This window comes from Elephantulus edwardii, unplaced genomic scaffold, assembly GCF_000299155.1.
Source record: "Elephantulus edwardii isolate Elephantulus edwardi_28Jun2011 unplaced genomic scaffold, EleEdw1.0 scaffold00227, whole genome shotgun sequence".
Lineage (NCBI taxonomy): Eukaryota > Metazoa > Chordata > Mammalia > Macroscelidea > Macroscelididae > Elephantulus > Elephantulus edwardii.
Window position 1 is genome coordinate 2,239,104 of NW_006399977.1, and position 25,886 is coordinate 2,264,989.

Sequence of the window (25,886 nt, forward strand, 5' to 3'; positions counted from 1 at the left end):
AGAGAAGCTGATGTGGTTAAAACTAACACTGACCTCCTCAGACAGCAGAAGTGGGACAGCAGGGCTGTGGGTTCTTGCTGGTACTCCTCCTTGTGACTACATTCCTTCAGGAATTTCTGAAGATCTGTCTCAGGAAATCCATTCTGCTGGTATTTCTTTTTTGAAAAAAAAGTACACAGTGTTATCTTATTTCAAGTGCATGAGAAATTGCTCCCTTTGTTAACTCACCAACCCTACCTTTGCTAAAATAAAACTCTCCCACACTGCTCGCTCAGATCCAAGAATTGACATTAGCCAAGATGAATCAAGCTGATGGTCTTAGAAACCAAGCCAGGGCCACCATGGGAACAGAGAACAATCCAAAGGAAAACTTCAGAAAGCAAGCCAAGGTTGGGCAGAGTATGGTGTGCTAATCAGGAGGATGAAGGAAATATCAACCTTTCCTACTCACTGTAAGCCTAGGTAAGGCTTTTCCCTCCCCACACTGCCCATGTACCTCAGAAGAAATTTCTGTATCCTTCACTTTTATACAAGGTTACAGCCCACGTCATTCTACACAGATTGCTGACTATCATTTACTGTGCACAAAGTGTTTTTTCCTCTAGTTTTATACACTTTTGAGGCAGAAAGCAGGGGTTTCTTCCACGCAGACACACAGGCCCTGGTACCCACTCTCCTCGTGATGAGTGCAGTCCCCTCAACAGTCAACACCAAAGCTTGGCCCACTTACAGGAACACTGCGGCGTCGAAGGCACAGATCAACCCACCAAGAGCACAACGCTCTTCTCTCTCACACGAAGCCCTGCTGCTACACTCAACCACAGAGTTGGCTCGAGCAGCATGATCGCTCCCTCACTTCCTCCCCACAAAAGTGCTTAGAAGTTTCTCCAGTGAGTAATTATCTTCTGAGTTAAATCTAAGGAGGGTTTAAACAGAGGACAGCACCCAAAGGCATGGATATCACTGATAAGTGCTATCTTGCTTGTTCAAGCACTGGACCTGATCAGGGTTTTACAAGCATCACCATCTGTTGTGGCAGTGACATCCCCTGAGGAGAAAATTTATTTCAAACTACTAATACGGAGGTACTCCTGATTCAGGCCATAGTCTTTGCAATTACTTGCTATGCATCAGAGCTGGACAATGACTAGGAATGATAGAAGGAGAATTGATGCCTTTGAGCTGTTGTGCTGGAGAAGAGTATTGAATATACCATGGACTGTTGGAGAACAAACAGGTTCACCCTGGAGAAGGTGAAACCAGGCTGCTCCTTGGAGGCAAGGATTCTGAAGCTTCATCTGACATACTTTGGATATATTGCAAGCAGAGTATAGAGAGGGATGTCATGCTGGGAGGGTAGAAGGACAGCACAGGAGAGGAAGACTCTCAATGAGATGGACTGATTCAGTGACTGAGGTAATGGCGGTGGATATGTCAGAGGTAATAAGACTGGCACAGGATAGAGCAGGGTTTAAGGCTGTTGTACATAGGGTCGCTATGAGTCACAGGTGACTTGATGGCACATAACAACAACAACAACAATACAGATCCCATCAGATGGCTTCGCAAAGCAGGAAGTAGAAGAGCTAAATATGTAAGGTGGTGGTGGTCGTCATCACTGAACTGCTACGTAAATCCCCAGGTTCAGGCAGGCCGACAGCAGTGCTGAGACCATAGCCGGGCTACTGAATTCACAAGATGCAGCCCATTCTTTCCCATTTCCTTTCTTTTTTTACCACACCTTGAAACCACTTCCCTTGATCTGGGGTAATATATGGACAATGTCCTAAATGCATAAGAAAAAGTTAATAACTACTACCTAAAACTTTTCTACGAACTCTTAAAACTCTAAATGGAAAATCTTTATTTTCTTTGTCACACACACTCTATACAGAATTAGAAGTAGTGTTTTGGCAGCTAGGATGGATCATTATTTACCTTAATGGTGTCATAAGAATCTGTAATTAGTGCAATAAAAAGGCTGAGAATCATATATATAAAAAGGCTGATGAAGGAATATAAATACAGGCGGCTGAACAGCCACACCAGCACACTCTTCTGCTGGAATTGGGCAAAAGTTGCAAACATGTCATCGCCGTTGACCAGAGAAAAAAGGCACTCAGCCACCGTGCCCAGATCTTCAAACTGCCAGAGAAAGAAACAAAAATTAGTCTGAGTATGTTTATATGACCCTAAAAAGCAGCTAGCTTAGTTAGTGGAAATCATTACTTTTAACTACTACTACTGTTTTTAGTGAAAGTTTTAAATCTTATTGGTTTTTAATTCATTCATACATATTTTGTTTTATAATATTAATTACAATTGTTTGTTGTTGTTGAGGACTGTTGAGTCAGAACTGACTCATGTCTGACCACCAGTGGGTTTTCAGAGGCAATAAACTGTATAGAAGAAGACTGCCAATCTCTCTTTCACAGAACAGCTGGTGAATTCAAACTGTGTACCTCTGGGTTGGTAGTTCTAGCTCTCATTTTATATTGCCTTCCCCTTCACCAAACTTATTATTTTTTTCTACTCTTTTCTCCCCTTCTTCCCATTTCTGGTAACTGTCCAAGATTAATGCAATCTGTGTGTAAAACTACTATCCCTAAGTAAGTAACTTTGGCGCCCCTAGTGGAAAGAATATACTGAGTCACTGTATCAAAAAGAATTGGCAGACACAGAAGAATTTCATGAAACAACATATGAGCAAGAGCCTATGGTGATGAAAGAGGAAGTTCAGGCTGCTCTGAAGGAAACGGCAAAAAATAAGGCTCCAGGAATAGATGATGGCATACCAATTGACATATTTCAGCTAACAGATGCTGCCCTGAACATGCTCACCAAGTTGTGCCAAGAAATCTGGAGAACAACCACTTGGCCAACTGACTGGAAGAGATCTATATTTGTTCCCATCCCAAAGAAAGGTGACCCAACAGAGTGTGGAATCTATAGAACAATCTCACTGATTTCACATGCAAGCAAGATTTTACTGAAGATTATCGAAAAACGACTGGAACAGCACATCAGCAGAGAACTGCCAGAAGTCCAGGTTGGGTTTAGAAGGGGTCGTGGGACTAGGGATATTGTAGCTGATGTTAGATGGATCTTAGCTGAAAGCAGAGAATACCAGAGGAATGTCTATCTGTGTTTCATTGATTATGCAAAGGGCATTTGACTGTGTAGATCATAACAAACTGTGGCTGACTCTGAGAAGGATGGGAATCTCAGAACACTTACTTGATCGTTCTAATGCGAAACCTATATTGGACCAGGAGGCAGTCATCAGAACAGAGCAAGTGAACACTACATGGTTCAAAATAGGGAAGGGCGTACGCCAGGGATGCATACTATCCCCATACCTTTTCAACCTATATGCAGAACAGATTATCCAGGAAGCTGGGCTCTATGAGAAGAAATGTGGGGTCAAGATGGGGGACGATTTATCAACAATCTGCGTTATGTAGATGACACAACCCTGCTTGCTGAAACTGAAGAGGACCTGAAGCACCTGCTGCAGAGGGTCAAGGACTGCAGCCTCCTATATGGATTGAGGCTCAATGTCAAGAAGACAAAGATTCTCACCACTGGACCAATTGGCAGCATCAGGATGGATGGTGAAGAGATTGAAATCGTACACAGCTTTAGTTTGCTTTGCTTGGCACCAGTAGCCAGGAAATTAAAAGGCACATTGCCATGGGAAAGTCTGCTGTTAGGGACCTCTCTAAAGTACTGAAGAGCAATGGTGTCTCTCTGGAGACTAAGGTGTGTTTGATACAGGCCATGGTCTTTGCAATCACTTGTTATGCATCAGAGAGTTGGACAAGGACCAAGGAAGATAGAAGGAGAATTGATGCCTTTGCGCTGTGGTGCTGGAGAAGAGTATTGAGAATATCATAGACTGTTAGGAAAACGAACAGATTCATCCTGGAAAGGGTTAAACTGGGTGGCTCCTTGGAGGCAAGGATTCTGAGGCTCCGTCTAACATACTTTCGACATGTTGTGAGGAGAGACTGGTCCTTGGAAAAGGACATCATGCATGGGAGGGTGGGGGGACAGCACAGTAGAGGAAGGCCCTCTATAAGGTGGATTGATTCAGTGACTGGGATAATCAGGATGGGAGTGTCAGAGGCAATGCGATTGGCACAGGACAGAGCAGAGTTTAGGGCTGTTGTACATAGGGTTGCTATGAGTCGCAAACAACTCGACGGCACATAACAACAACAACAGTAGGTAAGGAGTCACACTGCCAATGTAAGAGTGGGTTGTCAGAATTTACCAGCTGCTCTGATAGAGAAAAATGGACAATCTTCTCCTATGCTATTTACAGCCTCTGAAAATCTGCTTGAAGGGTTCCAGCTCTAAAGGCAATGAGAGAGAGTAAGAGTAACTAATTAATTTAAAGACATCTTTATCTTACTTGGATTCATAATCAACACTTTTGGCACCGGCAGTCAAGAGATCAGGAGACACACTGCATTGGGCAAGTCTTCCATCAGAGACCTCACCAAATTACTGAAGAGCAATGATAGCAGTCTGAAAACTGAGATGTGCCTGATTCAGTCCTGTCTTTGCTGTCACTTGCTATGCCTCTGAGAGCTAGATAATGAATAAGGATGACAAAAGAAGAATTAACGCTTTTGAACTGTGGTTGGAGAATAATACTGGATGTACTTTGGGCTGCACAAGAACAAACAAAAAAATCTTGGAGAAAGTGCAGCCAGATTGCTTCTTGGAGGCAAGGATGACAAAGCTCATCTCACATATGTTTGATTATGTTGCTAGGAAAGGCTGTTCCTTGGAGAGGGACAGCATACTTGGAAAGGTGAAGGAAAGAAGAATGTCAAAGAGAAGAACGTGAAAAATGAAAGAGAAAAGGATTTTCAACAAGATGGCTTGACACAGTGACTACAGCAACAGGCGTGTCATCGATGGTGAGGCTGGCCCAGCATAAACAGGGTTGAGATCTGTGGTTGCCAGGGTCTCTATGAGTCATACTCAATTTGATGGCACCTAAAAACAATAATACCACAGGAGGTAGGAATACATTATTAAAAAAACATTCTTCCATACCTTTAAAGATCATTTCCTGTCATTTCCTTCAGAGTTTTCCTAAGTACTTTTTAATACCTCTGTGGCCATATTGTCTTGCAGTTATGCATCTTGATTATTTATTATTTGATTAACATAAGCATCTTCTGTTATTCACACTTAGATATAATGTAATAATCATGCACTAGACCCTTGCTTACAAATGCTAAATGTAATTATTTCCCTGTCACTGGACATCCCAATGTTGTTACTATAATGTAATATTCTTCTCTAAGTATAATGCTTTTTTCCTATAATTGAGTTTTAAGCTACTCGCATGTTTAAGGCTATAATTCTGCCACACTGGTTTCAGACAGAATTGAAAGAGTTGTAAACTTCAACCAGGGTTATATGAAAGTGTGTGGAACTACGGACAAGCTGAAGCTAACATGAGATACCACTAGAATCCTGCCACCAGCTAGTGCAGCTCCTGACTGTAAGTGGTAGAACAAATTTCCTGTCACTTCCATCAGCAAGGCCAGAGGCTGAAGAGTAATGTGAAAAACTTGCTGGAGAGCTAAGAGATGAATGAAAATAGAGTTTGCAGAAACAACCCGGGTGAGTTGGCTGTAGAGTTTTAAACCAAATCCTGTTCTTAGAGATGGGAATCCGCACTTCCACTGGGGGTATTCAACTTGGTGTTGAAGTTTATGGGACGTCTTCAATTGGCAGTTGTCTTATCACTTCACATGCAATGAAGAAACATGTCCCTCTCATCTCACCAAAAATCCCAAACCTAGAAACTGGCTTTCCTTTCAACGGTTTCTGTCAGTAATTATAATTTCCTACTAAGGACACTTTTTACTCCGAAATACCCAAGTGCTTCAAATTGTGTATTGAGTCAATTTCATCTCCCTTCTCTTCAGTCTTGAAAGGCCTGTCTGTTCATACACAGTGTTTCTCTGATCCATGTTCCTCCTCTATTCTGATGGCAACACTTAAATCTGGACTATTACCACCACCTAGAAGAAAGCCTTTTTTATTCTAACCTCTTCATCCTTGGGAGAGAAGATTTTGTGTTTCAGCAAAACTGAAACTTTGTAGGTCATTTGCCTTGCTTAAGAGAGATGTACTCAAATTACAAAACTAATGAAGGGCAGACAAATGAGAGGGGAAAAAAGCCATTGCAATTGTGTGGATTCCGACTCATATTGACCCTACAGGACAGACAAGAATTGCCTTATTGAGTTTTCAAGATGGTAATCTTCACAGGTTGAATTCCCAGGTCTTTTCTCCCGCAGGGCAATGTTCGAACCATAGATCTTTTGATTATAATCAGAGCCCTTAACTACATTACCACCAAGTGTCTGCAGGATGGAATACATTTCTCTTTCTTGAAGCTTCAGTCCATTGTCATCAACATGAACACCATGTGTTTCCCTCCTCCCCACACGCCAGCCTCACTTTTCCACCTTTTCCTTGTAAGACACATCCTGTGTATCTAGTATGTTCTTCTTTCTCTCCTATGTCCACGTCAAGTCAACATTCAAGAGCTATGTCAAATTCTTCATCAACACACACTGCCTTAGCTGGTAGTCTAAAATCTTTGTTCTCAGGGTCACAAAGTGACCTCCTGGATGGTCCTCGGTTTTATGTGCTCGTCTCCATATCCCAGCGTCATGTTTGGTAAGGTAGCAAGTCCATAGAGATGAGGCAAACTCCCACCTGAGAGAGACTGACAAAATAGCCAAAATAATGGACACAAACTGGCCAACAATCATGGAGAAGTTTCACAACTTGGCAATATTTCATCCTGCTGTATTTGGGATTGTCATGTACTTATTCAGCAATGACTAATACACTTGAACCAGGCAGCAACCATGATGTATTAAAACCCATTTTATGGGTAAACAAAGATGGATAAAGTTTGTGGCCCAAAAAGAGGGCACATGGGTACATCACAGATATATTCACACCCTCACCTTTGCTGCATCCACAACAGCAGTAATCAACAATATTCCCCACAGAAACATGGAGAGGACATCAAAGTGAGCAAATAACAATATGCAGGTTATTTAACTGTAAGAAAGGTGTTCCCAGAGCAAATCTTTTGTGTCCCTCCACTGAGCATAAAGCAATGTCAAAGCTAGTTTCTATGGATGTCAGTTATAGCTTTGGAACTGCCATTAGTAATTAATATTTATTGCCATTTCTTTCAGATTCTGATAAATTTCTTTTCTTCAATAATCTCAAAATAGTCTGTCCTTCAATGTCAGAACTAAAATTAGCCAGCTAGTCACCACATATCAAATTTAGTCCTTAGCTTCTTGTGTAGTTACTCAGTATCAGTTGAAAAAAAAAATTTCTTTCATCATTGATTTCTCACTAATAATTACACATTCGGAGGAAGGAAACACTGCATGGTTCAAAACTAGGAAAGGTGTCCACCAGGGATGCACCCCCTCTCCTTTTCAATCTATAGAGAACAGATCATCCAAGAGGCTGGGCTCTGTGAAGAGGAATGTGGCAGCAGGACTGGAGGAAGACTCATCAACAACCTGCACTATGCATATGACTCTACCTTGCTTGCTGAAACTGAGGAGGACGTGAGGCTCTTGCTGCAGAAAGCCAAGGACTGTAGTCTTCAATATGGATTAAAGTTCAACATCAAGAACACAGAGATTCTCACCACTGGGCCGATTGACAGAATCAGGATAGATGGTAAAGAGACTGAGATTGTTTACAGTTTCAACTTGCTTGGCTCCACAATCAACACTCTTGGTACCAGCAGCAAGGAAATCAAGAGATTAATTACATTTGGAAAAAATCTGCTTGCAGGGTTTTCTCCAGAGTACTGGAGAGCAGTGATGCTAGTCTAGAGACTAAAGTGCACCAGATGCAGGTCATGGTCTTCACAATTACTTGCTATGCATCAGAGATCCAGACAATGACTAAGGATATTAGAAGAAGAATTGATGCCTTTTCCTGGAGAAGAGTATTGAATATACTATGGAATGATAGGAGAACAAACAGGTCTGTCCTAGTAAAATCAGGCTGTTCCTTGGAGGCAAGGATTCTGAAGCGCTGTCTGACTTATTCTGGGCATGTTGCAAGGAGGAACCAGTCCTTGGAGAAGGACATCATGCTTGGAAGGGTGGAGAGACAGCATGAAAAAGAAAAACCCTGGATGAAACGGATTGACTCAGGGAATGGGGTAATGAATGGAGGTAGATATGTCAAAGACAATGAAATGGACTCAGGACAGAGCAGGGTTCAGAGCTATTGTATTTAGGGTCACTATGACTTGATGGCACATAACAACAACAATAATGACACCCAGTATATCTCCTTATGCTCTATGTCTGTAAGAATAGTCTATCTCACCAAAAAGCTAGAGATTTAATAAATTAAGTAACTGGTGCAAATGGGCCATCCTGTACCACAAAAATGTCTGTGAACCAGAGTCATCGGTAGCCAAATTCCACAGAGGTGAGTTTAAGAAATAATTTCAAAAAAGAGTGTAAGGGCTGAATTTATAGGAAATAGCTTCCATCACTTCTAGGCCTTTTGGCTAAGATCAAGTATAGGAAATAGCTTCCATCCTATAAGATTGTAAACTCCTACAAAGCAAACAGAGTTGTCTTTGTTTCTTATTCTTTCAACAAACTCACTGGGCACCAGCCATGCCCTGTGCATCATTCTGGACACTGGGAGAGCAAAGAGGTACCAGCCACACTCCCTGTCCTCTAAGAACTTGAAGAACCTAGCAACGTTTAGTGAACAATTGCCACTTAATTAGCATTACATGGATACTAATTAAATCATATTAAAATGGATAATTCCACAAAGATTTCTCGCATGTTCTTTGGAACCACAAGGAGAACTCATTCATTTCACCAAATGATAGTAATTTTACAATAGAGCCAGAAAAAGAACTTCCATTTGAATAAAAACATATTCTGGAATGCTTCTGTCAGAGAACAAGGTAAAAACGTGCTTCAAGAGAACTGGTGTTAAGGCTCTCATGCATATTTAGGTGAAATGACTTGGCTAACAGGTCTTTTGAGTAAGAAAGTTCCTTGGATAAAATCAGGAGCCTGGGAGGCACAAAGCACCGGCCTGGCATTGTCAAAGTCCACCAGCTTTTCAATGCTCTGGTTGACTCATTTTTAAAATGGAGACAATGCAAGACACTCTTCATAGTTTAAAAAAGAAAGGGGGGCGGAACCCTAGAAATATAAAAGCCACATTAGAGTAATGTTTAATAATTCAAGATGAGGTTTGGAAGAGCATCTACAATCTCAAGCTCTTGTGCCAAGACATTTGGAAACAGTGCTGAGCCAAAGTCCATTAGTGCTGGAAAAGCGCATCGCCAGGATACCTAGGGTATCATTGCTCCCTTTCAGCTGAGCCATTGAAATTAGGCATCTAACAGGAAAGCAAGCAGCAGAAAAAGTTGTGGGTCTCACTCACTGTGGCCAATCAAACAAGGATAAAATGATATTTTTTTTCTGATGTTTCCTCTTCAGAGTTGGGTTGTTTATTATTTTTTAAGAGTTAATGTCTTTTTTTCAAGGCTGCTAAGATTAAAAAACTCTTAGAAAATGCTTGCGGTGGCATTCCAGTTTTCACAATTCGAGAGAACATTCTGGTTTAACACACTGGTAGACCCTAAAATTTCTGACACAGTTTAAATGAAACTTTTTGGGGTGAGGGACCAGGGGCAGTGGAAAAGAAATATTTTATGATTTCAGGCTCAAACAAGGAGCAATACAGAGAAAAAGAAAAGCAGGAAGGTCCAGAACTGGACTGAAGGCTGTCTCTGACCACTTATTAGGGATTTCGCTGAATTCTTAGCCACATATGTCTTTCCCATATGTGAGAAATACTCATTTAGTTAGAGCTGGGACATGGATGCCATAACCATCCTGCTGGGCAACTCTATCGAGCCATTGTTTGTCTTTCTAGTCCTCCAGGTAGATAAATGGGACACTGACATGAAATGACAGGTCTAAGTCTGAAAGTATTAATGACCACTATGGTCTCCACCAGCCATGCATAGTGACTGAGCAGAAGAAATGTGGCAAGTCTGAACTGAGATGTACTGTAATTGTGAAATACATAGCAGATTTAAAATACTTAATCTGAAGAAGGAAAAGATAAAATGTATCAACATCTTATGTTGTAATAATATGCTGTGAACAAGGCCTGGTGCTAAATAATATTCTAATAATGCTGTAATAATGTTTTGGAGATATTGGGCTAAATAATTTATAAGACTCATTTTCAATTATTGTTTAAAAAATTTCTGTAACATAGTTACCAGAATTGTTTTAAATTTATTTTTATTTCATATTGTTTTGCATACAAAATTTATATACATTTTGTTTCATCCACATACATTGTGTCTCACACATTGCTCTTCCCAGAAATTTTTGAAAACAATAGTGGCTCTCATTCATAGTTCACGATGTATTTTTATTGGACTGTGTTAGTCCATAGCTTCCAAATGTTACCCAGATCCTTTGAAAGACAGAGTGGACACAGGGAAACATAATCAGATCCACAAAACAGAAAATATGCCTCATTTTCCATGAAGAGGTTTCCATACTCATTTAGAGAATAAGCCGGGTCCTGTCTCTCCTCTCAACATTGATCTAGAAGCTGACACTGCTGTTTCTCTCAGATCAAGTGTTCACTTGCAGTGGTTCATGTTGGATAATAGCAAGCACAGCTCAATAGGAGGCTGGCCACGGTTTGTTCACCGTGAAGCCCATCTTTGTTATTTATTAGCCACGTGACCACAGGCAAATTATTGAGCATATTTAGATTAAGCAAGAAAAAAATATTTTCCACGGGGTTACTGTGAGGTTAGCCTAGCAAGACAGGTATAGAGCTTGGGCATTAGGCCTTGTTCAGAGCATTTAAGAATGGCAGCTGTTTTAGTACAATTCAGGAAACATCTGAGAACCTTCTAGAATAATGACTGTGTAGAGTATGTGGAGAGCAAAAATGACAGGACTACTTGTCCCTAGGTCTTGTTGTAATTATGTACCTGCAAGTTGGAAATGACTCATAGCTGACCCTCTAGTGGGTCTTCAGAGACTATAAACTGTACAAGAAGAGACTGCCTTTCTAAGTCCTGTGGAGCAGGTGGTGAATTCAAACTGCCTACCTTTGGATTGGCAACTCAACTCCTTACCCATGAGATCCCAGGGCCCCCCGCCATTAGGTTCTGTTGCTGTTGTTGCTAGGTACCATCGAGTTGACTGAGACTCATGGGGCTTCTCTGAACAGTTCTGTACCGCCCCCCTTAACTTATCCTGCACCATCCTCACAATCTCTGAGCTGCTTGAGCTCCTCGTTACAGTCACTGCGTCAATCCATTTTACTCATGGTCTTTCTCTCTCTCTGTCCCTTGTCCAACTTTCCCAGTCTTTCTCCAAGGACTGATCCCTCTTGACAACATGCCTAAAGTATGTAAGACAAAGTTTCATCATCCTTGCCTCTAAAGTGCACTCCGGTTGCATTAATTCAAGACAGCCGTGTTTGTGTTTTTGGCAGGTCACAGGATATTCAATACTCTTCTCCAGCAACACAGTTCAAAGGCGTTGATTCTTGGGTCGGGCACACCTTCGACTTTAAACTGGCATCGTTACTCTTTAGCACTTTGGAAGAGGTCCTTGATGGCAGATCTTCCCAATGTAACATGACTTTTGATTTTTTTTCACTGTTGCTAGCACAGGTCAGGATTTTAGATGCAAGTAAAATGAAATCGTTGGCAAAGTCAGTCTTTCCCCTATCATGTATTGGTTCAGGATTTTTGTTTGCTTGATGTTGAAATGTAATCCATATTGAAGGCTGTAGTCTTTGATCTTCTGCAGCAAGTACTTCAAGTCCTCTTAACTTTCTGCCAGCAAGGCTGTGTCTTATGAGTAACACAAGTTGTTGAGGAAGATTTAGCAATCCTAAGACTGTTGAAGCCGAGGATCTGTATTTTTCCACGCAGTGCAACACTGCCCTCTAGTGACAATAATATGGAAAAATTTTCAATGCATAAGGCAAATAAAAAGCTCCATTTTCTGAGGCACTAACATAGTAAGTTCTCAAGACCAGAGAGATCATATAAAAAAACAGTGTTTACTCATGAGTCACCTTCAAAGCAGTGATACAGAATTGGAGGAGCAATAAGATTTTCAAGATTTATTATGAATCCAGAGGCTGTCACTTTGTTAATGGCACCATGCTCCAGCAGGAAACCCAGAAACTCTTCAAGGGCATGATTCAAAATGATGCTTAAAGATGACAGAATCTGGATATGCAAGCGACTGTATTTCATTTTGATGCCACAGCACCAGCACATAAAGTTTGAGCTCTGTGGATCGCTTTCTCTTTGCAAATAACTTGCAAACTAGACGTAAGCACACACAATTTTGTCAAATAACTTGCAAACCAGATGTAAGCACACACAATTTTGTAACTCTGACTATCAAGGCTCAAAATTAAGGCTGAGATGTGATGCAAGATTGGAAGCAGCCCTTAATATCGTGACTTCTTTTCACCTTGTGAGCTCCTGAGTGAGGCTAACATTCCCTCGACTGTGGTGGAAATTCACCAAGAGGAAACACAGGAGCACTTAGCCGACATGCAGTGGGTGCCAGCTGCTGCTGTGGTGGGGGCTGTTCCAGCTGTCACAGGTGCATGGAGGGAAAATGACAGGAGGTAATGATTCCTTACACGTTTGTTTGGGGTGTGTTTTTTGTTTCCCTGCCAGAAAATACCTGAGGAGAAATGTGGAGTCTAGATTGGTGGATGATTTATCAACAATCTGCGTTATGCGGATGACACAACCCTGCTTGCTGAAACTGAGGAGGACCTGAAGCGCCTGCTGCAGAGGGTCAAGGACTGCAGCCTACAATATGGATTGAGGCTCAATGTCAAAAAGACAAAGATTCTCACCACTGGACCAATTGGCAGCATCAGGATGGATGGTGAAGAGATTGAGATTGTACACAGCTTTAGTTTGCTTGGCTCCATAGTCAACAGTCTTGGCACCAGCAGCCAGGAAATTAAAAGGCGCATTGCCATGGGAAAGTCTGCTGTTAGGGACCTCTCCAAAATACTGAAGAGCAATGGTGTCTCTCTGGAGACTAAGGTGCGTCTGATACAGGCCATGGTCTTCGCAATCACCTGTTATGCATCAGAGAGTTGGATAATGACCAAGGAGGATAGAAGGAGAATTGATGCCTTTGAGCTGTGGTGCTGGAGAAGAGTATTGAGAATACCATGGACTGCTAGGAAAACAAACAGATTTGTCCTGGAGAGGGTTAAACCGGGTGGCTCCTTGGAGGCAAGGATTCTGAGGCTCCGTCTAACTTACTTTGGACATATTGTGAGGAGAGAGCGGTCCTTAGAGAGGGACATCATGCTTGGGAGGGTGGAGGGACGGCACAGGAGGGGAAGGCCCTCTATGAGGTGGATTGATTCAGTGACTGGGATAATTGGGATGGGAGTGTCAGAGACCGTGCGATTGGCACAGGACAGAGCGGAGTTTAGGGCTGTTGTACATAGGGTCGCTATGAGTCGCAGGCGACTCGATGGCACATAACAACAACAACAACAGCCTGAAAATAAGACCCATCTTGTGTCTTTTCCTAATAGTGATTTTATTATTGATCAAATTCATCCTTTTTGAACTAGCGTATCTGAGCATCACAGTACTTTCCGTAAGATATTGGTACTGGCCCAAGCTCAGTAATCATCTATTAGTCTGATACTGATCTTTAATAAGGTGTAGGCAATCAAAGCCACCCGTGAAAACAAGCCACACTATCACTTCAATCATAATTCTAATATGGTCCTTCAGAGCTGAGCTTCAGTCCATCTTTATTCACCTCAATTAACTTATATTGGGGGGAAAAATCCAAAAGACTGGTATTTGATATCAGAAAGATGACTTTCTTCGCCTTACTTTCACTTGTACTATAACCATCTCATGTCTAAATGTTTCTCCTTTGATGATCAGCTGGGTTAATAGGAGGCACCTCCAGTCCGTCCCTGACAATTATGAAATATGCTCTCTTGGCCCTAGTAGTTCTTGTTTTAATATCCTGAAGTCCCTTCCATATCCTGAGAGGAAAAGGGAAAATCGATGCAAAGATCCATGCTCACTGACGTCAGGCTGTGTGCTGGGAAAGAGTTTAAAGAAGGCATGTGATGACCGCTCATGCTGAAGGGTCTCAGGTCTCTAACAGGTGGAAGGACAAAGTATCACCACGCACCTTGTCATGATAAGGTCCCAAGACAATCCAGCCGCAGAACGTGTAGCCCAGGTAGATCATACCAGCACAAGCGCAGAACCGAAGAACCTTCGGCAGCGAGGCCTGCATGGTTAAAATGAGCACCTGAGAAACAACAGAATGAGGGTCATGAAGAAGAATATTTCGTACATATCCTACTGGATCCCAAAAGAGAAACGAATCCCAACCCCAGCAACATTACCAATACCACATCCTCACATTATAGGTTTGGAAATAACCCAGGTATCGGATGACTCCAACCCATACAAACAGAGTAGACGTCCCAAGCAAAATGCTGCACAGATCATAATTTGTGAGATTCTATAAAAAGAAACAAAAGAAGTCAGATAAGTAAAATATTTTCCTTTACTCAGCTGTATTCAGGGAACAGTTTACCATATCAGTGGAATTTCAGAGCTCTAGTGGCCTGGTCATTAGGGGGCTGTACTACCAAGCCTAAGGCCTCAGTTTGAATCCGTCAGCTGCTCTAAGGGAGAAAGATGGGAAATCTCCTTCTGTGTGACTTACAGTCTCTGAAAAACTGCTGGAGAGTAACTTATGAGTTGGTTCTGACTCATCAATAATGTAGGGAGCTCCGATGGCTTAGTAGTAAGGAATTAAACTGCCAACCCAAAGGTTCGCAGTTCAAATCCATGAGCTGCTCTATGCAAGAAAGATAAGCAATCTTTGAAGACTCGCTGGAGGATCAGCTATGGGTTGATTCTGAGCCAACAGTACACAGCAATAACAACAGTGTAAAGATAATTTGCATGTGCACTGGAAATAAAAATATTTTTTTTTAAAAAGTGAGTTAATGAGTGGTACTATCTTAAGTTCCTGGGGAATCTATTTTCCTATTAGTGAAACCAAGATCTTTAAAAAGAAAAGGAGAACAAGAGTAAAGAATTCACACTCAAATGAGCTTTTTAAGTCCCTTTAACATTTCAAAAAGCTGAACCAGTTCTGGCCTATAGTAACTTGGAACAGACATTTGCATTTATCACTGAATTAGGCATGAAAGTATAGTACATAAAAAATTAGTGTTTGTTAAACACCATTTAGTTACTTTTTGAACAAAAGCTCAAAAATTACATACTACAATAGTTTATGCTTTTAAAGAATTCTGTGTCTACTTGACAAAGCAAACAAACATCATCTGAACATAATGTGTCCAGCGCATCAACAGACTCAGTGCCTAGCTGGCTGCAGAAGATTTCTCACCTCAGGTGGGGCTGGGCTCAGACAACAATCTGGGGGAGAGCACTGTAGAGGGGTGGGCGCTGGGCAGGCAGGCAGCTGGGGGAAGACATGCTGCTGAGAAAAGTCTGATGGGAAAGTGCTGCTGGGTGAGTAAGGGCTTAGTGCTGGAGAGAGGAAGAGCCTGGTGCTTCAGCCCAGGGAAGACTGCAAGAGGCGTAAGAGATTATAACGCTGAAGAGACAATCTGAGAACACGAAATTGTGCTCATATGAAATCTATATCTAGACCAAGAAGCTGTTTTCTGAATAGATCAAGGGAACATTGCATGGTTTAAAAGCAGGATGGTATGTGTCAGGGTTATATACTTTCTCCACACCTATTCAATCTATATGCTGAGAAAATAATTTGTGAAGTTGGACTTTATGAAGTGGAATGCTGCATCAGGATTGGAGGGAGACTTACCAACAACCTGCATTATACAGATGGGACAAACATGGTTGCTTGAAAGTGAGGAGGACTTGAAGGGCTTGCTGCAGAAAATCACATTCTATAGCCTTTGATATGGATTACATTTCAACATCAAGAAAACTAAAGTCTTTACCACTGGGCCAATAGGCAACATCACGACAGATGGAGAAAGAACTGAAATGTCAATGATTTCATCTTAATTGGATCCACAATTAACATCCTTGGTATGAGCAGTGAGGAGAGAAGGATATTTTGTCTTGGGCAAATCTTCTGTCAGGGACCTCTCTAAAATACTGAAGAGCAGTGATGTCAGTTTGAACACTAAGGTGTGCCTGATTCAGGTTATGATCTTTTCAGTCACTTACTGTGCTTCTGAGAGCCGGACAATGAATAAAAATTATAGAAGAAGAATTGATGTCTTTGAACTGTGGTGTTGGAAAAGAGTATTGAATATCCCTTGAACTGCCAAAAGAACAAATAGATACATTTGGTAAAAGTGCAGCCAGAAGGCTCCTTGGAGGCAAGGATGGTGAAGCTTTGTCTCTCATATTTTGGACATGTTGCTAGGAGAAGCTGTTCCTTGGAAAGGGTTATCATGCTTGGGAAGGTGGCAGGTCAGTGAAAGAGAGGAAGTCCCCCAAAAAGATGGACTGACACAGTGACTGCAGCTATGGGCTCAAGTGTATCAGAAATTATAAGAATAACACAGGATAGGACATTGTTCATGTTTGTTGCTCACAGGGTTGCTATGAGTTTTATTTAACTCAATGGCACTTAACAACAAAAGACAAGTGCAGAAAAATTACTCTGGGTGATACAGGTTTCCTAAAAGCAGAAAAACCAATTAGGAGACTGCTGTGATAGTCCAAGTCAGAGAGGAAGATGGTCTGCAGGCAATCAGCTTACAGAGAGGAGACCTGTATGATTAGGAAGTAAAGTTGTTAAGACTGATTGACAACAGTGTGGAGGGGGAGGGGTTGACTGAAGACTGTGTCCTTGACTGTTGAGAGTTAAAACCAGTGAAGAAGAATGAGACCTCTCCCTGTCACCAGAAAAGAAACCACTACCAGGAAAAGACTAGCCATGGCTTAACTAGGACCTGACATGAGATGGAATTACCTTGGGATTACTACAACATTGGAACCAGAGCTAAGAACTTTTCAAGTTTGTTGGACACCTGGGGGCGGGATGCCATAATGTCCTGGACTGAGAACTTTTTAACACTGGCCTAAAGCCTCGAGGCTCAAGGCTGAGGTGCCTGTGAGCACATTTTGGGAGCCATCGTGACTGTATTCTGCTTCTAACTTGGATTATGACCTTTTGACTTAAAAAAAAAAGTTAAAACCAGCATATTCATTCATATCAAGTCTTGGCCACCCAGTAGGCATTTGAATATTCTCTCCCCCACCTAGCAAAGTAACCAATCACAGACCATGACCATTCTAGCCATAAAGACTTACTCCTCTGAACACAGTGACTTTGACTTCTGGATTCGTTACTTTTTCGTGGCTTAAATTATGTATATTGTATTGAAACAGATGAGGGAAAGAACAGATTAGAAGTGATATATGATTGAGTATTATGGTTAGCACAGGAATCCAGAATTAAGGTTGCATAGAGAAGTGTACTCGGGGTGGGGGGTGGGGGGAAGGGACGTGGGAATTGTATACTAATGAAGGAATTTTTTTTCTTTTTTTTTCTCTCTTCGGAGGGGGGAGCGAACAGGTGGGGAGGAGTGGGAAGGGAAAAAATTGCGGCAATGAATGAATGGAAATCCAAACCCTCTGTAAAAAAAATTAAAAATTAAAAATTATTTTTAAAAAAAGCTCAGTAAAAAAAAAAAAAAAAAGCAGCAGCCGCCACCACCCAATTAATTGATGCGGTCAAACTTCAGTTAGTAATCCAATGATGTGGCCAAGTTTCTTAGGGAACTATTAGGGACAGAATTGTGTTCCACTCTAGCTGCACTCACATATGGGATGTGTTCCTATGTCTGTGGATGTAATCTTGTTTGAGAGCAGGGAGTGTGTGTGTGTGTTATTGACGTCTGATCAGTGTAAGTGGATCCTAGGCCTAATCCCTTCTGCATTATAGAGACCAGAGATCAGACACACAGGGGGGAAGTTAGAGGCCATGAGAAGGAGGGTCATCTACATGGAAAAGGACCATGGAAAAGCTCTGGTAGCCTAGTGGCAAGAAGCTGCACTACAATTCTAGAGGTGCATGGTTCAAATCCACCAGCTACTCTGCTGGAGAAGGAGGGATAATCTTCTGCTGTACTAGTCAGATCCGAATTTAAGGTACACAAACAAAAAATAATAAATAATTTTTTTTTAAAAAAAAAGGACCATAGAACTCCTGGAACTCCTGACAAGGAGGTAACCAACACAGGTGCCATTCTGATTGGACTTTCTGCCTCCAGAACTATGAGAACATGAATTTCTATGCTTTAAAGTTATACATGTTGTATTTATGCTATATCAACACACAAAAATTCAAACTCGTTGTCATCAAGTTGGAAGTGATTCATAGCTGACTCCTTAGTGGGTTTTTGGTAGGCTGTAAATCACACGGAAGGAGACTGCTCATCTTTCTTCTTCGGAGCCTCTGGTGAATTCAAATCACCCAGAGAGGTCTCATCTTTGGTTTAACATACCACCTGAGCTCCCTGCGGCAGCACTAGTAAGTAAAAAATCCCTAAAACCTTTAAAGTCATAACTGTCCAGTGATCTTCTAAGGCTCTAAATCACACAGGAGATTGTCCCTCTTGCTCCTCCACTAAGTAATTAGGACAGGGATATTCATGAATATCATGATATCCACAGTCCTATGGACATAACCCTTGGTACCAGCAGTCAGGAAATCAGGAGATGTATTGCATTGGGAAAGTCTGCAATCAGGTTAGGGACCTCTCCAAATTACTGAGGAGTGATGATGTCGGTTTGAGGTGTGTCTGATTCAGGCCACGGTCTTTCCGGTCACTTGCTATGCATCTGAAAGCGACACAATGAACAAGGATGACAGAAGAACTGATGCCCTTGAGCTGCAGTGTTGAAGAACACCGAATATCTCATCAATGGTCTAAAGATTAAGCAAATATGTCTTGGAGAGGGTGCAGCCAGAGCGTCCTTTGGAGGCAAGGATGATGAGGCTTTGCCTTACATTCTTTGGGCATGTTTGCTAGGAAGGGTTAATCCTTGGAGGACATGATGCTGGGAAGAGTGGAGGGTTGGTGAAAGAAAGGAAGACCCTCGACCAGGTGCATTGATACAATGGCTATTGCAATGGTCTCTTGTATGTCAGCAAGTGTGAGGATGGCACAGGATAGGATGGAGTTCAGATATGCTGTTCATAGGGTTGCTATATGAGTTGTACTTGACTTGATGGCACCTAACAACAACAACAGTGGAATCAAAGTCAAAGGAAGCTTCACTTGTGTTGATGTGAGGGGAAGAAAACCAAACAAGACAACAAAAAAAAATGCTAGAGCCAAACTATTCTCTACAAGGATTTCTGCACCTTAACATGGCTAAAACGCTCATGAAGAATATGCCAAATTGTTATGCACACAACACATGTAATACTGTTTTTGCCAAGTAATCTCCTAGTCCCTTCACACATGAGTGTCCTATGTGCCCACATACATATATGCACGTTGCTCGTGAGGGCACATTACGTGTAAAATGCCGTAGAGAACAAAAGATTGAAAATGGGCTGTGCCTTACCTTTGCTTTGATTTCCATTTTCAAAATAGAACCAATTACTGTCATGAGGTCGCTGATGATCACCAGGACGTACCACCCGTTGACGAACTCCCACTGGTCAGCGTCACACACACGGCGCTTGTACTTCTCCAGGAAGAAATTTAGAAATCTCTATGGCAAACATTTTAAAGAGCGTATCTTACAAACTACCATATCCCCAGGAAGGAGAAGACAAAGAACATTATTGGCCTTCACTGTGAAGGGACAGGGCATCCCCTAGTCTAACTCAATATACCCGCTTGGTGGGAATGAGAGCACATGCCTTTCCTTACCATCCACCATATGTAAGCATTCAAGTGCCTGCTCAAGACTCAGAGCTCATTGACATGGAGACAGAACTGATCCGTGGGGTTTCTGTGGCTGTAAATCACACAGAAGGAGACTAACCATCTTTCTCTTCAGGAGCCGCTGGTGGATTCAAACTGCCTGAGGGACACTGGCTATTGGTTAGCGTGCAGCTCGCCACAGATGAGGCCTCTGGAGCTTCCCCAAAGTGTCTGCGAACATCACTCAAGTTTAACAGATGCCCTGTGCTCTAACTCCAACGACTCTTGTATTAGCTAACACGCTCAAATCAACAGCCATGCTGTTGATTCTGAATGTTGGTGACCCTCCTTCTTTCGTGTTTTCAAAGTTATAAATCTTCAAGGGAGGAGATTATTCCTTTTTCTATGAAGGAGTGTTGCATGGATTCCAAATTCTGGGTACCAGCCCAACATGGCAACAGACCAGGCTACCAGGACACCTTCCAAGGACTTCACATTATCAACTCACTCAACAGCTCTGTGAAGTAGGAGTCTTATTTTCCAGATGCAGGAACTGAGGCTCAGAGTCATTCAGCAGGATTTTAACTCCACTATTCAGCATGGGATGACAAAGTAACATACTACAATGAAATGTGCAAGGAGCTAAAGTCAGAAAATCAAAGGGGCCGAACTTGCTCAGCATTTCTTAAGCTCAAGGAACTGAAGAACCATTCAAACCTTGAGTTGCTATAATCAAGGATGCTTTCGGCAGAATATTAAATGATCCAGGAAGTATTAAAAGAAGATGGAAAGAATATACTGAATCACTGTATCAAAAGGAATTGGCAGACACAGAAGAACTTCATAAAACAACATATGAGCAAGAGCCTATGGTGATGAAAGAAGTTCAGGCTGCTTTGAAGGAAATTGCAAAAACTAAGGCCCCAGAAATAGATAGTATACCAATTGACATATTTCAGTTAACAGATGCTGCCCTGGACGCGCTCACCAAGTTGTGCCAAGAAATCTGTAGAACAACCACTTGGCCAACTGACTGGAAAAGATCTATATTTGTTCTCATGCCAAAGAAAGGTGACCCAACAGAGTGTGGAAGTTATAGAACAATCTCATTGATTTCACATGCAAGCAAGATTCTACTGAAGGTTATTCAAAAACGACTGGAACAGCACATCAGCAGAGAACTGCCAGAAGTCCAGGCTGGGTTTAGAAAGGGTCATGGGACTGGGGATATTATAGCTGATGTTAGATGGATCTTAGCTGAAAGCAGGAAATATCAGAGGAATGTCTATCTGTGTTTCATTGGCTATGCAAAGGCGATAGACTGTGTGGATCATAACAAACTGTGGCTGACTCTGAGAGGAATGGGAGTCCCAAAACACTTGATCGTTCTAATGCGAAACCTATACTTGGACCAGGAGGCACTCGTCAGAACAGAGCTAGGGAACACTGCATGGTTCAAAGTTGGGAAGGGCGTACGCCAGGGATGCATTCTATCTCCATACCTTTTCGACCTGTATGCAGAACAGATTATCCGGGAGGCAGGGCTCTATGAAGAGAAATGTGGGGTCAAGATTGGTGGAAGATCTATCAACAATCTGCGTTATGTAGATGACACAACCCTGCTTGTTGAAACTGAGGAGGACCTGAAGTGCTTTCTGCAGAGAGTCAAGGACTGCAGCCTCCAATATGGATTGAGGCTCAATGTCAAGAAGACAAAGATTCTCACCATTGGGCCAATTGGCAGCATCAGGATGGATGAGGAAGAGATTGAAATTGTTCACAGCTTTAGTTTTCTTGGCTCCACAGTTAAAATTCTTGGCACCAGTAGCCAGGAAATCAAAAGGCATATTTTGATGAGAAAGTCTGCTATTAGGGACCTCTCCAAAGTACTGAAGAGCAATGGTGTCTCTCTGGAGACTAAGGTGCATCTGATACAGGCCATGGTCTTCACAATCACTTGTTATGCATCAGAGAATTGGACAATGACCAAGGAGGATAGAAGGAGAATTGATGCCTTTGAGCTGTGGTGCTGGAGAAGAGTATTGAGAGTACCATGGACTGCTAGGAAAATAAACAGATTCATCCGGGAAAGGGTTAAATCGGGTGGCTCCTTGGAGGCAAGGATTCTGAGGCTCCATCTAACATACTTTGGACATGTTTTAAAGAGACTGGTCCTTGGAGAAGAACACCACGTTTGGGAGGGTGGAGGGACGGCGCAGGAGGGGAAGGCCCTATGTGAGGTGGATTGATTCAGTGACTGGGGTAATCAGGATGGGAGTGTCAGAGTCAGTGCAACTGGCACAGGACAGAGCAGAGTTTAGGGCTGTTGTACATAGGGTTGCTATGAGTCGCAAGCGACTGGACGACACATAACAACAACAACAACATTCTGACATACTTTGGACATGTTGCAAGGAGGGACCATCCTTGTAGAGTGATGCCATGCTTGAGAGGGTGGAGGGATGAGAGACAGTAAGATTGGCACAGTATAGAGCGGGGTTGAGGGCTGTTGTACATAGTAGGATCATTATGAGTCGCAGGCAACACAACTGGCACTTAACACCAACAACTGCAACGATAACTACAACAACATTCTGGCTCTGAATAGTCAGCGCCTGATTATATCCCAATGAGAGACCCTCCCTGTGGCAGAGAGAAGGTTCACACCTTAGATTCTGAGCCTGAGAAGAGGATATTTCCAAAATAAATTCAAAATATTAAGAAGGAGGAAATGAGAATATTAACTGTTTCATGGCTCCACGAACTCTCCCTGAACTCCTTCTCATTTCCTGTCCCCAGAATACAGGTATACACACATGCCTCAAACATTAAAATATCTGCTGGGAGCTGGGGAGTACGTATGAGAGTGCCAATGGTAAAAAGGTAAAACAACACTCTGGGAAGAATTTTAAAACTGAAAAAAAAAGGGGAAAAAGTAAAAGAAGGCATTTAATGCTTCATTACAACCCATTTGCCCCATCTCTTTGTCAAAACGAACTCTGATTTGAAGACAAAAGATGAAATCCACTCCTGCTATTAGTTTGCTCTTAAGATCACTCTTGAAATTAAAGGGATTCATTTATTCTGGAAACATTTGGAAGCTTGAGAGCTCACTACTGAGCAGTGTGCTTGGAAGAACAGTTTTAGGCAAGATAATTAATTACGAGGCGTATGAGAGGCTTTGCTATCTTCCCACACCCTGGGCTGACTAAAGCCTCATGGCGGGCAGTCACTCAAAGGAATCTACCTGAGTGGAGGGGCTCCAGAAAAGGTAGGGTGGCACACCATCTCAGACACTGCCATTAAGTCAGAATCAACCCGTAGCTGACCTTGAGGTAGATTTTCAGAGGTTATAAATTCCACGGGAGGACACTGCTAGTCTTTCTGCTCCAGACCTGGTGGAGTCCAACCACCTGCCTGTGCCTTGACAGCACAACTCTTTATCTAACAGAGCTCCCTGGCACACCATCAGTGCTCCAACATTTGGGCATAAGGAGAGGAGATGCCAAGAAGGGTCTGAAGAATATAAACACCCACTTACCTTTCGTAGCCTTAGAGCAAGAACAATGGATCTGGTGCACAGAATAAGAGAAGCCAAGCAAATCACAATGACAAATGCATCAAACACCAGGACATACTGGGTATTTTTCTGAACTGGAGAACAAAATCAGAATTCAGATATTAAACACTCCTTATTCGGGAATATTTTCCAAATAAACATGGCAGTCTGAAAAGCAATTCAAGTGATCAATGTGTTGTCTGTTGTTAAAAGAAAATGGTAAGTATAAGAAACAAATCAGACTACATTCATGCGGAAGTCCATAAAGAAGGTGAAACATCCTGTGGTGTGAAGAGTCAGATGTTTGAAAGCACAGGAAATGCTAATAAACACACTAAAATTTATGTGTTGCAACTATTTACTACAGAAAGGAATTCAAAAGAAAATGATCCTTGGGGGCTTCATAAAGAAGAGGTAAAAGTACTGAAGTACTCTCAGTTCCTCTCATACTAGAGGAATAGACGTTGAGTCTTGCCATTAGAGAGAGAACAAACTACTTAAAACATCATCACTCAGAATCCCTATTACTGTGTCTCCACTGTGCTGTGCCCTTTCCCAGCAAAGAATGCTGGTTCAATAAGCTTTCTCGGCAACAGGAGAAAATAACTTCTTGGAATGGAAGTGAGGAGGAGAATGAGAATCAAATTTTTGTCCTGGAATACATAGTAACATAGAGAAATTACTGGAACTGGAATCTTAGTTTCTCTCAGGCTCCAAGATCAGAAAAAAGGCCAGCCACAGTTCTTCGCTGCGTGGCTCCCTGGCCGCTCTGCACCTTCCTCGCCTGCCACTCTCTGCTCTCATAAGCTCACAAGCAGCCAGCAGTCTGCCGCCTTCCCTGCTCCCTTCAGCTCTCTCTTGCCTCGGGGACTTTGCACATGCTGATTTCTCTGCATGGAGCAGCATCTTCCACACATACATATGTCAGGCTTATTCCTTTTCAGTGTCAGGTTTTGGATTAAATATCCCCTTCTTCAGAAAAGAATTCCCTAAATTACCATCTCTATTTACCATCCCTGTTAGCCCTCTATTCTTTCACAGAGAGCTCTGGATGCATAGTCCTGGGTATGTTGCCCTGTTAACCCAAGGTGTGGTCATTGCTGGCAGTGAATCCACTAATGGATCCATGAGAGAAAGACGTGCAACTCTCCTCCCATTACTCACAGCCTGGGAAGCTCAACTCAATGCAGGGCCATCTGAGTCAGAACCGACTCGACAACAGTAAGTGAGTAATATTCAGTTACAAACTGGGGAGGAAAACAGTACCCTCTTCACAGGCTGTTATGAGAATGAAATGCAACAATCTATGTCAAGTGCATTCAAGTGTCTAGCACCTACACTCACATTTACCCTCAACCACTTTATTATTTAGAAACCCCAATATACAATCTAATGAGTAGGTTACAAAACAACTCTATCAGCACCTAAGCCTTTATTTTAATGTATTCTCTTTTTGGGTGGGTGTGTGGAGAGTGGTGATTCATGGAATGGGGCAGAATGAACTGAAAATGTCTAAATGCAAGGACAGCATCTATTCCTTCCACTCTAACCTGTGAGAAGGAATGCTCCGCAAGGTTGATTACATTGATTACAGATAGGAGCAATGATGTTCATACCTAGTAGGATGAAATGATCTCCTAACAGAGAATCCAGGACAGTAATTTATTTTACTTATTGAGCGAATGACTTTAATGTAGTTAAAAAGCAAACCAACAAAAACCAAGAAAGAAAAAAGTGTTTCATAAACATTGTAATTGTTTTCTTATGCTGTTGTTGAAAACACGTTGCATCAAAAAGGCATTTCCCAAAGCCGGGCTTGTACAACATTCAAACGTAAAGCCTCATTGCTGTGGAGTCGGGATCACATCATTCAGAGCTGAGCCTCCCCTGGGTTTCTGAGGCTGTGGACTGAATGGGAGGATACTGCTCACCATTCTCCAGTGGAGTTGCTGGTGGATTCAAACCACCAGAGAGGTTCAGCCTTTGGGTTAGCAGAACAACTCCCACAGGACAATGAAATCAGAGCTCCACTGAAATATTCATCTCCGTTAATCTGGTTAGAGAATTCCTGCACAACAGGCTGGTCATTCTCAAGCCTTGAGAACACCTACATACAAACACCATCAGCTCACCTGATGACTCAAACCCAGGACTTCTCTCATTGACCCAATCTAACAGAAATGCTTTCCCCTATAACGTTTTCTGATATCACTTTCCAAAAGCTCCCTGAGTCCTGAGTCCCCAATTTTCTGTGTTTATAAAATCAAGTTAAAGGAAAGAGGCGTAGCAATCCGAGATGTGA

The 25,886-nt window shown here is 42.2% G+C and overlaps 1 protein-coding gene across 1 annotated transcript in view; it reads right to left on the reverse strand.

Moving 5' to 3' along the window:
* MCOLN2 (mucolipin 2) overlaps positions 1 to 25,886 on the reverse strand; it is a 125,167-nt gene that overhangs the window by 2,636 nt on the left and 96,645 nt on the right. The window contains exons 9-14 of the mRNA XM_006898378.1: positions 23,567 to 23,679; positions 19,721 to 19,870; positions 14,547 to 14,648; positions 14,310 to 14,432; positions 1,939 to 2,145; positions 34 to 155 (exon numbers count right to left, since the gene is read on the reverse strand). Of these exons, the coding sequence (XP_006898440.1) occupies positions 34 to 155; positions 1,939 to 2,145; positions 14,310 to 14,432; positions 14,547 to 14,648; positions 19,721 to 19,870; positions 23,567 to 23,679 (817 nt within the window). The remainder of the gene's footprint in view (positions 1 to 33; positions 156 to 1,938; positions 2,146 to 14,309; positions 14,433 to 14,546; positions 14,649 to 19,720; positions 19,871 to 23,566; positions 23,680 to 25,886) is intronic.